Source organism: Trichechus manatus, unplaced genomic scaffold (genome assembly GCF_000243295.1).
Source record: "Trichechus manatus latirostris isolate Lorelei unplaced genomic scaffold, TriManLat1.0 scaffold00005, whole genome shotgun sequence".
NCBI lineage: Eukaryota > Metazoa > Chordata > Mammalia > Sirenia > Trichechidae > Trichechus > Trichechus manatus.
This window is the reverse complement of record NW_004443941.1, coordinates 16,547,550-16,564,578: the sequence shown is the minus strand read 5'-3', so window position 1 is coordinate 16,564,578 and position 17,029 is coordinate 16,547,550. Positions and strand designations below refer to the sequence as shown.

The 17,029-nt window shown below is 35.9% G+C and overlaps 1 protein-coding gene across 2 annotated transcripts in view; it reads right to left on the bottom strand.

Annotated features, from left to right (window-relative positions):
* The window catches only part of SRBD1 (S1 RNA binding domain 1), a 246,975-nt gene that overhangs the window by 156,139 nt on the left and 73,807 nt on the right, over nt 1–17,029 (bottom strand). For both annotated transcript variants that reach the window (XM_023735454.1, XM_023735462.1), the window contains 4 exons: nt 16,286–16,393; nt 10,684–10,841; nt 8,535–8,625; nt 7,764–7,871 (listed from right to left, as the gene is read on the bottom strand). In XM_023735454.1, coding sequence (XP_023591222.1) covers nt 7,764–7,871; nt 8,535–8,625; nt 10,684–10,841; nt 16,286–16,393 — 465 coding nt within the window. The remainder of the gene's footprint in view (nt 1–7,763; nt 7,872–8,534; nt 8,626–10,683; nt 10,842–16,285; nt 16,394–17,029) is intronic.

Here is a 17,029-nt window from a genome sequence, read left to right as displayed (position 1 = left end):
CTGAGGCCCAAGGAAGAAAAGGACAGTTTATGAAGGACTATGAGGAAATCTGAGAGGAGTAATGCATATAGAGGAGCCCCGATGGCATGGTGGTTAAAGTACTCAGCTGCTAACCCAAAGATTGGCAGTTCGAACCCACCAGACACTCCATGGGAGAAAGATGTGTCAGTTTGCTCCATAAAGATTTGCAGCCTTAGAAACCCTATGTGACAGTTTTACTTTGTCCTATAGTGTCACTGGAGCCTTGGTGGTGCCTTGGTTAAGTGATAACGGCTGCTAACCAAAAGGTTGGCACTTCAAATCCACCAGCTCCTCCCTGGAAACCCTGTGGGGCAGTTATCTCCTGTCCTCTAGGGTCACTATGGGTTGAAATCGACCCTATGGCAACAAGTTTTGTTTTGTTTTGTTTTTTTTGGTTTATAGAGTCACTATGAGTCAGAATCGACTCAACAGCTGTTTGTTTGTTTTTTAAAACGAATATATTCATCACATTCATTTCATTGCATTGCATCGGGCAAATCTGCTGCAAAAGACCTCTTTAAAGTGTTAAAAAGCAAAAATGTCACTTTAGGGACTAAGATGTGCCTGACCCAAGCTGTGGTGTTTTCAATTGCCTCATACGCATGCAAAAGCTGGACGATGAAAAAGGAAGACAGAAGAAGAATTGATGCCTCTGAATTACGGAGTTGGCAAAGAATACTGAATATACCATGGACTGCCAAAAGAATAAACAAATTTGTCTTAGAAGAAGTACAGCCCAGAATGCTCCCTCAGAAGCAAGAATGGTGAGACTTCATCTCATATACTTTGGACAAAATATCAGGAGGGACCAGTCCCTGGAGAAGGACGTCATGCTTGGTAGAATAGAGGGTTAGTGAAAAAGAGGAAGACCCTCAAGGAGATGGAATGATACAGTGGCTGCAACAACGGGCTCAAGCATATCAACGACTGTGAGGATGGCGCAGGACCGGGCAGTGTTTTGTTCTGTTATACACGGGGTCGCTACGGCACCTTCCAACAACAACAACATTCATTACCCTGATTGTGGTGATAGTTCCACAAGAGCATACATACGTCAAAACTCATGAAATCGCAGGTTTTAAACATATGCAGCTTGTTATATGTCAATTATCTCTCAATAAACATGAAAAAATAACAAACAACTTCTAGAAGTTGAAAAATATAATAACTGAAATTAGCAGGTTTAACAGTTAAAAAAAAAAAAAAGCTAGTGAACGAAATAAAAGATCTGAAGAAAATAAACGCAGCCCAGAGAGACAAAAGATGACAAAGAGAAACGTTAAAAGACAGAGGATACACACAGTGAGAAGGCTAAAAATACATATAATTAGAATTTCAAAGTGAGAAGAGAGAAATAAAAGGGGATAGAGGCAGTATTTGAAGGGTAAACGGTAAGATTTTGAAGAACTGAAAGAGGTCACCTTATAGATTCAAAAATTACAAGTAGAATAAATAATCAGTATAAAGTGCTGTCTAATGGTAGATACGAACAATAACAACTTGATATTTGGTTTTCTTATCAAAATATCAATACTCTTCAGATTAAATTGTCACGGTAAATTTAAAAACAGAAATGCCCCTTCTCCTCAACGTATTACAAATGCCATACTAAATATACCTAATAAATAATATAGCAAATAAATACTGAAATTATGGTCTATAACTCTGTACTACTGATTTTAGAACTAAATATATATTTTGTTATTATTGTTGCTAGGTGCTGTCAAGTTGATTTTGACTCAAAGCGACCCCACGTGACAGGGTGGAACTGCCCCACAGGGTTTTTTTGGCTGTAATCTTTGCAGAAGCAGATCACCAGGTCTTTCTTCAGCAGAGCCGCTAGGTGGGTTTGAGTGGCCAAACTTCCAGTTAGCAGCCAAGTGCTTAACCGTTTGCACTACCAGGACTCCTTAAAAATATATTAAGGATTGGAAATAACCCAGTCATCAAACAACAGGAGGTGACTGAAATATGGTACAACCAAACAAGAAAACTAAGGAAGAAGGAAGGGAAAGAGGGAAGAGAATAAAAAGAAAGGAGGAAGAGAAGGGGAAGGAGATGAGGTGAGGAAGGAAGGAAACAGCCTTCTAGTCTCTGATTCTGTTCATCTACGCTGATTAAGGTTCTCTAACTAATTTGTGGTTTCTTAGAGAATGAAATGTCAAAGCAACCGTACAAGTAACTGAATGGATAACAAGGATTTGTGGACTCACAAAGAAAGGTCACAAGATTTAAAGAAAAGTTAGGGAAATAAAAACCCAAGAGAGGCTTGGATTTTAAAAAAATGAACAAATAAACAAAAAAAAAAAAACTAGGTATTTTTGTGACATACAGGATCAATCATCAATATATAAAGACATTTATAATCATTATGTGAACGAGATGTAAATCCCTAACAGGAAGAAAAAAAAAAATGAGAAAAGGACACAAGTCATTCACAAAAAAAGAAACACAAATGACCAATGAACATATGAAAATATATTTAACATCATTAATAATAATAGCAAGTATCACATTTGCTGATTTTAAAACTACAGTAACTAAAACAGCCTGGTACTGTTATAACATTAGATACATAGACCAATGAAACAGAATTGACAGTTCAGAAATAAACCCACACATCTATGGTCAACTGATTTTTGATGAGGGTGCTAACAGCATTCTATGGGGAAAGAAGAGTCTTCAATAAATGGTACTGGGAAAACTGGATTTCCACATGCAGAAAAATGTAACAGGATCCATGCCTCATGCCATATACAAAAACAAATTCAAAATGGATTAAGGGCCGAAATGTGCAAATTAAAACCATAAAATTCTTAGAAAAACAAGTAAGGGCAACAATGTCAGGCCTAGCTTTCAACAATGGATTATCTGATATAATAACAAGCATAAAAAGCAAAAGACAAATAAATGGGACCTCATAAAAATTTAAAACTTTTGTTCATCAAAAGACTACCAAAAAAGTGAGAAGAATCTAGTAACAAAAATATGTATAAAACTTCGACAACTTAACAACAAAAAGACAACTAACCCAATCATAAAATGGGCAAAGGACTTGAATAGATATTTCACCAAAGAGGACATTCAGATGGCCATCAAACACATAAAAAAATGCTCAGCATCACTAGCCATCGGAGAGATGCAAATCAAAACCAGAATGAGATACCATTTCGCTCCCACTAGAATGGCTAAGATTAAAAAAAAATATGTTGGCGAAGATGTGGGGATATTTGAACCTTTATCCACTGCTGGTATGAATGCAAAATGGTACTGCCATTATGGGAAATAGTGTGGCAGTTCCTCAAAAAACTGAAAACGGAACTACCATACGACCCAGTAATTTCACTCCTAGGTATATATCCAAAAGACTTGAAAGCAGAGACTCAAAGAGGCTTGTACATCAATGTTCACTGCAGCACTATTCACAACAGCCAAAAGGTAGAAACAACCTAAATGCCCATCAACAGATAAACGGATAAACAAAATGTGGTACATACATGCAATGAATAAACAAAATGTGGTACATACATGCAATGAAATACTACTCAGTATGGATGGAGCTGGAAGACAACATACTGAGTGAAATAAGTCATCACAAAAGGACAAATATTGTATGACCTCACTGATATAAAAAGACAAGAAAAGGCAAACGTATAAAGAAAAAAGTTAATTAGTGGTTACCAAAGCGGTGGGAGTGGGGGAAAGGGTGGCTAATGGTGATGGAAGAATCACACTGTTTAAGGGTAGGATTGCACAGTTGATTATTATAACTGCTGTCAATAAGTTGTATACCTATAAAAAGTCAAATTAGCAAAAGTTGTATGATAAATACAATTAAAAAATGGAAAAAAAAAAAGAAGTGGCTGCTGAGTCTGCTTATCTATAACCAAACACCTCATGGGTTTTGGTTCCTTATACTTTCTGCATAATTTTTCTAGAAATCGAAAAGTGCTCTGAAAAAAAAAATAGTCTATTTTTAAAAAGTAGAGTAAAAAAAGCAGAAAATAATCAAGCAGTATCATTTAACACAAAGGGGAACAAATATTCAGACATCCAAAACATGAGTGCCTACTATGTGTCAGAGGATTGAAAACAGCAAAGCATTCTAGCACATACTTTAAACAAATAGCACCATGTAGTACTGCAGAATTCTTTTTATAAACATTTCCAGCTTTAAGCAACATGTGACTAAATCACTGCATAGTTACACTGTGCAACTTAATCCAAGGGTCTTTTTCCTCCTTTGGTAATGAGGATGTGAAGTTTTCAGTGACTGCTCCTATAGTAAGGGTAGGTATCAGAGTTTGTGAGGTATTTTAAGGGTAGGGACAGAAATGGGTCAGAGGAAAGTTGGATGGGTAGATCAGGGTGCACGCGACTTATGAGTTAAGTCACAGCATATGTTAACCTATCGGCAGGTATGGCAAAGCGAAAGGTGTGCTGGAAGGAAGATAAAAGGGAACATGCTGGTAGTTATGTCAGGGAAAGGTTCTTCAGGATGAGCAGCTGATAAGATTTTAGGAATGCAATCAGATTATCTGTTCAGGAGGTGCTAAAAAGAGAAACATGGAAATTTCAATTAAAACGTGGTTTACGATCAAAATGATAGATGAGACAACTTGGCTTCCTCCTAAAAGCACTCTGAAGCAGCAAAATGATAACAAAATGAAATCAAACAGATGATTTTCCTAAAGCACTTCCTCTGAATTCTGATTAGACATTTGCATTATTTAAGGACTTCAAAAACACATAACAAAATATTAGGAAACCGATTCCAGCAGCACATTAAAAGAATAATACTCTATGACAAAGAGGGGTTAATATCAGAACTGCAAAGATGGTTCAGTTATTGGACATCTATTAATACAATTCACCATATTAATACATCAAAAGGGGAAAAAAATCATATGGTTATAGCAAAAATATATGCTTACGCATACATACGATCATCTATAAAAGGATGCACCAGAAACAGTTACCTGTGGTTGCTAATGAGGGACAAGTGTGGGAAGAGATGACTGCTTACTGTATACCCTTTTTTACCTAAAAGTTGAATTAAAATCTTACACTGTTTTGTAGAAACCCTAAAAATTAAAAGTAATAATGTTTTCTTAGACAACTGAAATTTATTTTTAAAGTACTTATTCCCAACATCCCAACTGAGATGAAACAACCAAATTTTATCCTCCAACCGCTAAGTTATGTCTAATAGGAGCTCCAGGTAAGACTTACATCATCTCATATATTAGCTCACAACTAAAATATTCACCACAAACAGCCTTGAAAAAGAGGAGATGTCTAACAAATTCTATTTCAAATTGTCAGTGATACTAACAGGTAAACATTGCCACAGATGAAAAATCTGAAGCTAAAAGAGGTTTTTAAAACTTATGGCAATTCATCACAGACACAGATGGCAGAGTCTGAACCCAGTTCTATCTTCAGAGGCCACATACTTTCTTATACCACAGCACCTATCATGAGGTTTAATTAAAATAATATCTCATTCATATCCATTAATAAGACTGAGCACCTCATGGTACAAAATGACCTACACAGATTTTACTATTTTATACTCTTGAGGAAGCTACTATTATTATTATCCCTATAGTCCAGAGGAAAAGAATGAACTTTAGGTAGTTTTATTAAACCTACTCAAGAACACTGCCTCCGCCTAACTTCAGAATAATTTTAAGTATATATAAATTATATATAATTAAACATATATTTAAATATTATATCATTAACATAGGATATTAATCAATTGAATATTGGTTATATATTTTAACATTGTTGTATTATTTATACATTATATAAATGTGAATAATATAAATCAATATATATTATAAATACATAAATGTATATAAACAAGCACGTTCATAAACAGAAACAGTATATCTTTTATAGAAGCTTTGGTGTTTAGTCTTAACATAAGTTCTTTCACTTTTAATTTTCCTAAAAATCCTCTAAGTATCATTTTCCTCATTTTAAAGATGAAAGAAAGTGAAGCTCAGAGAGGCTAAAGAAGCTCTTCCAAAATTGCACAGCTAGTAAGTGGCTAATAAAACAAAAGATAAACCAAGATTTGCCTGACTCTAAAGCTCATCCTCTTTCTCCTACAATACACACTGCCCAAAGTTCAATTAATGGATACTCTGTAAGCAATTTCAGATGAAATTCAAGAAGCCTTTAATACTAAATAATCTGAAAGGTCTATTTATAATCACAAATATACTCAAGATAGTTAGATCAAATTAATGTGAACAAATTTAAAAAGCAAAACAAAACAGAGAAGTAGCTTGATACAAACTGAATCAACCATGTCAGGTCCTGTATTAGGTTCTCAAAAGGACTGGGTGCATGTCTGCAGTTCCCAGAGGATTCTTCAGGCCAATCTGAACAACAATAAGAGGGGAGGGAGCAAAGCGAGGTTGACTCCATCTGTTTCCTTCTGGAACAATGAACCCGTGGCACCTACAGTTTGTTTCTGACTTTGACCTCATCCCCTTGGGCCATCTTCAGTTTGTTTTCCTGACTTACTTTGATTACACTCTTGGCACACAAAATCTGACACTAAATACCTGTCCCCTTCTTCTTGTTTTGGTTTTTTGTTTTTCCTGTCAGTAATCTACTCAGCAGTTGAATATTCTTAAGTTATTAGATTTCTAAACCAGCTCTTTAGCATTTTCCCTTGGATATCAGCTATTACAACTACTCTATCCTAGAATTATGGGGGCAGAGGTGGTTCAGCGGTAGAACTCTCGCCTTCCAAGCAGGAGACCCAGGTTTGATTTCCAGCCAATGTACCTCATGCACAGCCACCGCCTGTCTGTCAGTGGAGGCCTGTGTGTTGTTATGATCCTCAACAGGTTTCAGTGGAGCTTCCAGACTAAAACAGACTAGAAAGAAAGGCCTGGTGATCTACTTCCAAAAATCAGCCAATGAAAACCCTACGGAGCACAACAGTCCGAACCTGAATCAACTGTGGAGATGGAGTCGGACAGGGCAGGTTCTGTTCTAGTGTACATGGAGCCGCTGTGAGTCAGGGGCTAACTCGATGGCAAATGACAGCAACAATCCTAGAATTAAACCCTTGAGGACTCGAGATTCTGCGGTAGTTTGGAAAGGACAGGCTTGGCTATTTCAGGTCCAAAGGGAAAGTGGGGCAATGATGGTGAATGAAAGCACAACTACCGTTCAGGGAACAAGACCAGAGAAATGGGATCATGCTAATCAAAGTTATTCAGAAGTTATCTGTACAACTACACGAAATGAAAGATTATTATCAAGAGACAAATGGGAAAGGCACCACAGAAATACTTTTAATTCATATTTACTTTGGCTTTCAGTGATTGGACTCATAGGTATCAAATCATCGGAAGAAGACTAAATGATCCACACACAGCTGCTAGCTAACCTGGTACCTCATCCTACTTAGTCAATAGTTAACTACAGCCCTCACACAACGTGCAGCCTGGAAAACCCCGTGATGCTAAGTAAGCATTAACTTGCTTCTTCTGTGAGAGGTTTTAGGACATTGTCCTGCTCTAATCATTTCTGCCTCAAATTTCTCCAAGAGTCAGATACTTTACATTGTCTGGCAAAGCTCTTGTAAACAGCAAGGAATGGTTTAGAGGCAAACATGATGTATATCTTAAAAAAGAGAAGGGAGAATTCACCCCAGAAGGAACACGAAAAGTTCCCATGCTTCACAAGAAAACAGACATTCCTAACATCCTTACCAGTAAACAACATCCAGTGGTGCAAAGTAGTTTTTCATTATCAGGTCAGCAAAGTAAGCTTCTGTTTCCCGGCAGGCAGTTCCATTTCCAATCACCACTGTGCTGCAACTTCAAGGGAGAAACAGGATGAGAAACTGGATGAGCTCAAGTCATGTTTTGAATTCAGCCAACAGAAAATGTACAGAATACACAAATACTTTCATGAGATGCTCTTATTCTTTCATATGTCAAAGCTGCCTCTCCACTGTTTCACAAGGGAACCCCAGACTTACGCAGAATAAAAGACACTGCCCCAGGTAAAACCTCTACATTTGATACAGGAGACAGTAGAGAAATATTCTACTGTCACACAATCTAAAGAACAGTTAGTTTTCTTCCCATCTAGAAAGAGCCAAAATTAGATATAGGTAAGTAATCTCTGGAGCATTCTAAGCCATAATAAAGACATTATGACTGAATTATATGACATGTGGTCAAAGAATTTCTGAAACTTCTAACTACTACAACATCCATTCCTCAGACTCATGGTGGAGGAAGGGGAGGAACCTCATATTACCACCTTTATTTAGTGATGGTGGCAGAAGGGAGCAGCATTCCTCTGGAATGTCCATATGTAGAGTGCTCCAGCAATTTACCCCAGCATTGTTATACAAGGTGGCATGTCTCTCACCAAGGCACTTCTCTTAATCCCTCCCTCAAAATCAGGAGCTTCAAAGGTCTCTCTGACTGGCTGAGCCACAGAGGTACACAAAAGGTTAGTCATTTTCATACTTGAAATTCAGCAAAAGCCTCTTTATTTTCTCTGCCTCTCGGAAGCCTTGTCCAGAATGCAAGTAGACCACATCAGTATGAAGTATCTGACCTTAGCAAAAATGAAAAGAATAATCCATTTCATAAGAAATTACAAAATGTAACACAGCAATGATTTGATTAGACAAGTTTAAACAGAAAAGGAGACTGGTTTAACTGTCTTTTTAAATACAGTCTGAATCCTTTCACGTTCGCTAAATTAGATTCTCCCTAAGTACTCCAAAATTTTGTTACATTCAAAGTCACAAGGACTCTGTTTTGCTACATAAACCATGATTAACTGGATAATAAGCCATGATAACTAAAAGAGAAAAAGTACTTAATAACATCTAACATTAATAATAATAAAAGCGAACATTTACTAAGTAGTTGTTCCATATGAGACACTGCTGTGATACTCTATTTCTTCATGTAACAGATACATGAGTTTGTTCACCTTATGGTAATTCTTTGAGCTGCATATATATGAATTGTGAGACTTTCTGTACCATATCATACTTCAGTAAAAAAAAATAATAATAATAATAAGTTGAGGGTAACCGCCTAAAAAATATAAATATAAATGAATGAGCTAAGTGACCAACTTAAAAAGTTAGGGGAAGAACGAGAATAATCCCAAAGCAGGAGGAAAAAAATGATAAAGTTAGAAGCAGAAATTAATGAAACAGGAAAAAAAAAACATGCAAAATAAAGGATCAACAAGTTAGTTAATTCTTTGAAAATACTTATAAGAAAAACATACTTCAGCAATACCAATGAAGGAAAGATAGAAGGCACATATAAACAATATCAGAAATGAAAAAGGGATATAACCAGAGATTCAGCAAAGGAAAAAAAGACAGAAAATAGTATTAACAACTTTATGGCAACATTATGACAACTCAGATGAAGTGTTCGGGTGGATAAATTCCTTGAAATCTCTTATTTACTGAAAACAGACTAAAGAAGAAAACTCTTTAAGAATTATCCTATAATCAATATAATAACTGTAGTAGTTATTAAAAATCAACTCCCCGTCCCCACCAAAAAACTCAATTTCACCAAAAAGATACCAGCCCCTGACAGTTTTGTAGGTAAACTATAAAACAAGTCAAGAAAAATATAATTCTAATCTCGCATAATTCTTTCAGAAAAGAGGAAAAAAATCCCAACTCATTATATGATTATATAACTTTGATATCAAACTGACAGGGACAATATAAAAAAGGAAAACTATATGACTACATCTACAACAAAGGTAACAAAGCATCCCCACAAAACCCAAAAAATTAGCAGATGGGAACGATGCACTGACACTTACATACACATATACATCTCTTCTTCAGTCTGTTTTAGTAAGATTTTTCCAGCCATTTATTCATTTGGTCATTTAATCTAAGATCTACAAGACCTCCATGGAATCAGCATTTGTGCAGGAGGAAGTAAGGAGAAATAGAGAAAAGCAATGGAATTCTTTAGGCAGAAAGAAAATTATCTCCATTGAAACACAGAAATGTAAAAAGAAATGAGTAATAAAAAAGGGTAGATATATGGGTAAATAGGAAGAAATACTGACTGCACAAAACAACAAAAATGTCTTTTGACCCATAAAACAAAACAAGATTAATGGGCCACAACAGCCCAGGGACAAGGACTAGAAGGCAGGAGGGGACAGGAAAGCTGGTAATAGGGAATCCAAGGTCGAGAAGGGATAGTGTTGACATGTTGTGGGGTTGTTAACCAATGTCATAAAACAATATTTGTTCTGTAAACCTTCATGAAAGTACATTAAAAAAAATGTCTTATGATATTTAAAATATATACAAATTACCACAATGATAAAAGTAGAAATTGATGGGTGATAAATAGAGTTAAAGGGTTCTAAAGTTTAGGCTCACTTAATCCTCAATGTTTCCACTGGGGCATAAATGATAGTAACATGTTGAGATGTTTCTGATTAATAATAAAAGAAATATGAAGTTTGTTTCTGTTGTTCCCATAGCCCTGTATGTAAGAAAACCATTTTCTAATCCTTGAAAATAAACATTATTTCTACATCCATATGAAATATATAAAGTGAAACTTATGACCAACCAAACAACTTTTATAAAAAAGGTGAAAGACTGCTTACTGGTAGGAGAAATTATAGCTAATTTGCAACCATGTTTGTAACCAGGATCCACTCCCATTAAGGTGCGCCCTGGAACAGGACTTGTTAAAAGGAGCTGACGAAGATTTCGTCCAAACATCATTACTGATTCCTTTTCTGCATCTGATGTAAGTTTGGCTCTTTGGAAACAGAAAAAAGAAAGAAGAGTACTTAGTTTTTCTTTCACTCAAATTTTCTTTCCAGAAGAGGAGAAGAATCCATTTTGTGCAGTTATTCCCCACAGGAGCATTTATTATAACAAAATACCTTTAAAAAAAAATCCTATACAACAATTATATTGAATCTATTTTTCCCTAATCACAGTAATCAAACAATTGTAAAGCTAAACTTACGAGTCTGTCATATCTACATTCTTTGTTTCCTCTTATATATGACTTACATGTATAAACGTGTGTGCGATAGAGAAGTAGAGAGACAGTATGCATACAAGACTTGGATACCACCTGAGATAGCCGATGAAAATTTACTAACCACGAAATTAGAGCAACAAATCATCAAATCATAAGGTAAGCCTCTTCCATCAATACTTAGTATTACACCTTCATATACAGACATGTGTCACGTAACACCCACAATACATTCTCTGAAATAGGCCATTATGTGATTCGGACATTGTGGGAACACCATGTTATATACAGGCAGTCCCTAGGTTACAAATGTCTACATTTTTTATCGTCAGCCCAAATTTTCTGTCTGAGCTCCAGATTTATAGATGCACCATTAGGTTCTCTTCAACTTCAAACTCAGCTTTACCCAAGTGTGCTCTGTATTTCTCCCTGCAAAACTTGTTCTATTCTTGCATTTATTTCTGTGACTGGCCTGATCTCTTAGGTGTCATTTCTCACATCTTTCTCGTCAATCCTACATTCAGTCAGTTAAGAAAAGCTGTCTATTTTTACCATCTTTTATTATCTCTTGAATTTTGCCTTCTCTTTATCTCCATGGTTACTGTCTTAGTTCAGGACATCATCATTTCTTGTCTGGATTACCGTATTAGTGTGATTGATAGCCTCTGTCTTCTGTCTTGTTTTTCTAATCCATATTTCACATTGCCATCCTAAATTCCCATCTGATCATTTTACACTCTTCTACTTAAAATTCTTCAGTGGATCTTCACTGTCTCCTGCATAAAATCTAAGCTCTTTAGAAGAACATACACGACTCTTTGTAGTCTGACTTCTTGCCCATACAGCCTATGTCTTCCTATTTCTTTTTACTTTAGCCTTGTGAAGTTATTTGCTTTTTCTGCAATGGGCCATTTGCCTATATATGCTGTGTCTATTGCCTGGAATACCTTCTCCCTGCCTTCCATCTACTGTTTCTACCTTTGTTTGATTAATTCTTACTTATCTCCCTTGATTCACTTTTTCTAGAAAGTTTTCCTAATTTTATGTGTCCTTCCCATGTAGTTGCATTAGTATAGCACTTATTGTTTTATACTTGTGTGTCTTTTTTTTCTTTTCTTTTCTTATATACAGTGGTCTTTAGGGTAGTGACTTTGTCTTTTCAGCTTTGTATCTAACATCCATCATGGTACCTCGTGTAAAGCTGACAACAAATGTTCACTCAATAATAAATAAAGACGTTCAAGTGAAGATTTAGAAATACCCATAATCATACTTTTCATCTTGCTTGGCTAAATTTAGGGACAGTGATAGTGAAATGTAAGAAAAAAGCATTAAGAAACTGAACTAAGCCAGAAAAGCAAGAATGTGCTTTCATATATGTAGACAATTCTACCTCAACGCTGATATGAAAAGTGTTTTGAATTGCTTTTTTACTCTAACGGAGATTAAAAAATATAGACTACAGTAAGAAGGTCTAACAAAAAGCTACTAGGAATTCCAAAAAATGGAAGAGAAAAACAGTGGAGTAGAGGCAATATGTGAAGACACAAAGGAAAGAATTTTCCAGACTAATTAGAGATAGTGAAACAGAAAGTCCAACCAATTTCCAAGCAAGACAAGTAAAAAGAGATCCACATCGAAACACTTTGGAGTCAAACATCAAATATAAAAGACAAACAGAAGATCTTAAAAGCAGCCAGAAAGGAAAGACAGATAATCTTTCAAGAAATTACAATTAAGCCTAACAGCAGACATCTCAATAACAATAATGGCAGCCGAATATAGTGGAATAATACTAACAATATACTACTGAAAGAAAATAAAAGTGAACCTGAAATACAAAAATCAGCAAAAGTATTTTTCAAGTGCGAGGACAAAATAAATAACTATTCAGATAAACAGAAAGTGAGAAAGTTGGCACTAAAAGGAAATTTTAAAGGAGATACTTCTGGTAGAGAGTGACACATCCTCCTCAAAAAACAGACAAAGCACTTCAAGGATGCAAAAATGAATGAACAGCAAAGAAAGTGGCAAATGTATGTGTAAGTATAAAAATAAAAATAATATCCCATGGGTTTAAAAAAAAAGATAGCATGAAAATAGGCAAAAACAATATATAAACTGAGAGAAAAGTGATCAGGATTAAAATGTTCTAAGGTCTTTTATTGTTCAGGGAAGGGTAAAGATGAATTAAATACGTATATTAAAATCCTTAGGAGACAATTTGATATCCACAGTCAAAAGAATGAGTTGGACTACTACATCACACCATACATAAAAAATAACTAAAAATGGATAAACAACCTAAATATGAGCTAAAACTATAAAACTCTTAGGAGACATAGGGGTAAATCTTCATGACCTTGGATTTGGCAATGCATTCTTAGACATAAAACCAAAAGTACAAGCAACAAAAGTAAAAACAGATAAACTGGACTTGATCAAAATAAAAAATTTTGTGCATCAAAGGACATTATCAAGAAAGTGAAATGACAACTTACAGAAAGACAGAAAACATTCACAAATCGTGTATCTGATAACACCCTAGTATAGAGAATAAAAAGGAGCCCTAGTGGTGCAGTGGTTAAGAGTCTGGCTGCTAACCAAAAGGTCAGCAGTTCAAATCAACCAGCTGCTCCTTGGAAACCTGATGGGGCCGTTCTACTGTCCTATAGGGTTGCTATGAGTCAGAATCAACTCGATGGCAAGGGGTTTGGTTTGTTTGTTTTTGATGGCACAGTGGTCAAAGGGATCGACTTGTAACTGAAAGGTTGGCAGCTTGAAACCACTAGTGGCTCTTTGGGAGAGAGATGTAAGTGTCTGTTTTATATAGATTTATAGACTTGGAAATCCTATGGGGTTGCTATGACTCAGAATCAACTAGACAGCGGTGAGTTTAGAGTATATAGAATAAATAAATAGCACAACTCAACAACCAAAAGGCAAGCAACACAATTTTAAAATGGGCAAAGTATCTGAACAGACATTCTCCAAAGAAGACGTACAAATGGCCATATTGAAAACACATGAAAAGATGCTCAACATTATTATTCATTAGCGAAATGCAAACCAAAACCACAGTAAGGTATCACTTCATACCCACTAGGATGGCTATAATTAAAAAAAAAAAAACAGAAAATAACAACTGTTGGTGAGAATACGGAGAAACTGAAACCCTCACACATTGGTGGTAAGAATGTAAAATAGACAACAGTTTGGCAGTTCCTCAAAAAGTTACACATAGAATTACCGTATGACTCAACAATTCCACTCCTTGGTATATATGCAAAAGAATTAAAAACAGGTACTCAAACAAATATTTGTACATGAATGCTCATAGCAGCACTATTCACGATAGCCAAAAGGTGAAGACACCCCAGCTGTCCACAACAGATGAATGGATAAACAAAATGTGATATACATATACAATGGAATATTATTCAGCCATAAAAAGCAATGAAGTTCTGACTCCTGCTACAACATGGATGAACCCTGAAAACATTATTCTAAATGAAAGAATTCAGAACAAAAGGTCATATATTGTATGACTGATTTATACAAAATGATCAGAAAAGGGAAAAGAGACAGAAAGTAGATTAGTGGTTGCCTAGGGTTTGTTTAGGGGTGGGAATGGAGGGTGACTTCAAATAGGCACAAGGTTTCTTTTGTGAGAGGTGAGGGGAGCGGAAGTGTTCTAAAATTAGAACATGGTGATGGCTAAACAACTCTTCAAGTATACTGAAAATCACTGGATTTTACACCTAAAATAGGTAAATTTTACAGTATGTAAATTATGCTAAATGAAGTACAACTACACATAACCACAGAACATCAATGTTAAGGAAAAAATATCCCAAAAACTTACAACATGGTTCAATTTATATTAAATCCAGAAGCATGCAAATCTAAACAAAAAAGCATTTGAGAAAACAACAAAAACGTTGTAAGGAGATATATATATATATATAAAAAAGAAAACTAAGGAATTACAAAGAAAAGCAAGGAATTCATAAAACTACCAAAGTCAGGAGAGTGGCTACCTCTGAAAGAGAGGAGAGGGAATGAGATGAGGAGGGGCACCAAGGGTCTTCAAATGTAGTACCATACCGTTGCCGTTGAGTCGGTTCCAACTCATAGCAACCCTATAGGACAGAGCAGAACTGCCCCATAGGGTTTCCAAGGAGTGCCTGGTGGATTTGAACTGCTGACCTTTTGGTTAGCAGCTGTAGCTTTTAACCACTATGCCATCAGGGTTAAAAAAAAAAAAAAAAAAAAAACTAGCTTGGGGTATGAGAGTATTCATTCTATCATTATTTTTGATTAATTATATATATTTTCCAAATATTCTTTATAGTCTATCCAATATTTAATAAAAGCAATTTTAAAAAAGAAAGAGAAACAGCCCTATTCTCCTGCTGGTCCTACCTAGATGTGATGCATGAAATTGAGCCAGCCCCTTGCAGACATAATAACAGCCAGTCAGAGCTTAATGGAAAAAAAACTTAGTACTCTGATGATGTTGTTGAGCCTTTGCATTTACCAACTATGGATCCTCCGTGTCTACGGAATTCTTGTTATAGGAATAAATTTTCTTTATTGCTCAAACAGGTGCACTGAGTTTTCTAATGCATCCAGACTGATACTTGTCATTCCTTCATGCAAACATTTATTAATAAATGGCTGCTTTTGGTGCAGAGCTAGATGACTCCAACTTTTTAACCATATGCATAATCTACCACATAGGTACCCTGAGAACTAAGTCAGAAATGGCCCTGGTATGATACTAGGGTGTTGTTGTCGTTGTTAGGTGCTTTCGAGTCAGTTCCAACTCATAGCAACCTTATGTACAATAGAACGAAACACTGCCTGGTCCTGTGCCGTCCTCATAATTGTTGTTTTATGTTTGTTTGGCTTGGTTGTCAAAGCTGCAAGCTTGGTATTGCAGAACTAGAAGGGGTACACATTAAGTGGTCAAAATTTGAAACGTGTATCTGTAATTAAGAGCTATGTTCTGTGATCTTGTATGATCTATGCATGGAAATGCATCTACAGAATAAAGTCCAAGCTTAAATTTAAGACTTTGTGATTCAATTCCTTGGATTGGTTGATGGATCAACAAATATGACATTTAAGTTACATTTACATTTAAAGGGCTTAACACCATATGTAACAGTAAACAAATTAGTACATGAAATTAAACAAGACAAGAGGACTACCTGAACTCTCTACAGAGGAGAGGATAAATAAGGCGTTTAAAGGAATCATCCAGTGAATTGTGTAAGATCTTCATTAACTCTGGCCTTGCAAAACCACGTGGTCTCCATCTGTTAAAAAAAAAAAAAAACACATACTAAAACTGACATAACAATAATAAGACCATGAAAGGGATCCTGGAAGAGGGGAGAAAGAGTTGAATAGAAAAGGGGAAAAAACCTTTAGTGAGGCCAAAGTAACATAATCTGTGAGGAGAGGCTGTGGTATCTGGAAATTATCACTATGACATCTGGAATTTTTATTTTTAAAAACTTGGTCAGACATTAAAACTTAAGAGAGTAAAAAATTTCCTCTTCTGGGAAGAGTAGCCAAAGCATTAATAATGACCAAAATCTTAAGATGTAAGAAAGTCATCAAGAAATTGCTACAGCACTGTATCCGTCTATTCCCATTCACCTCTTCCTGAGAGTTAACGTAAACTGAGTGTCTTAGTCATCTGGTGCTGCTCTAACAGGAATACCACAAGTGGATGGCTCTACAAAGAGAAATTTATTCTCTCACAGTCCGGTAGGCTGTAAGTCCAAATTCAGGGCATCAGCTCCAGGGGAACGCTTTCTCCATCAGCTCTGGAGGAAAGTCCATGTCATCAGTCTTTGGTCTGGGAGCTTCTCTGTGCGGGAACCTCAGGTCCAAAGGACACGCTCTGCTCCTGGCACTGCTTTCTTGGTGGTATGAGGTTCCCATGT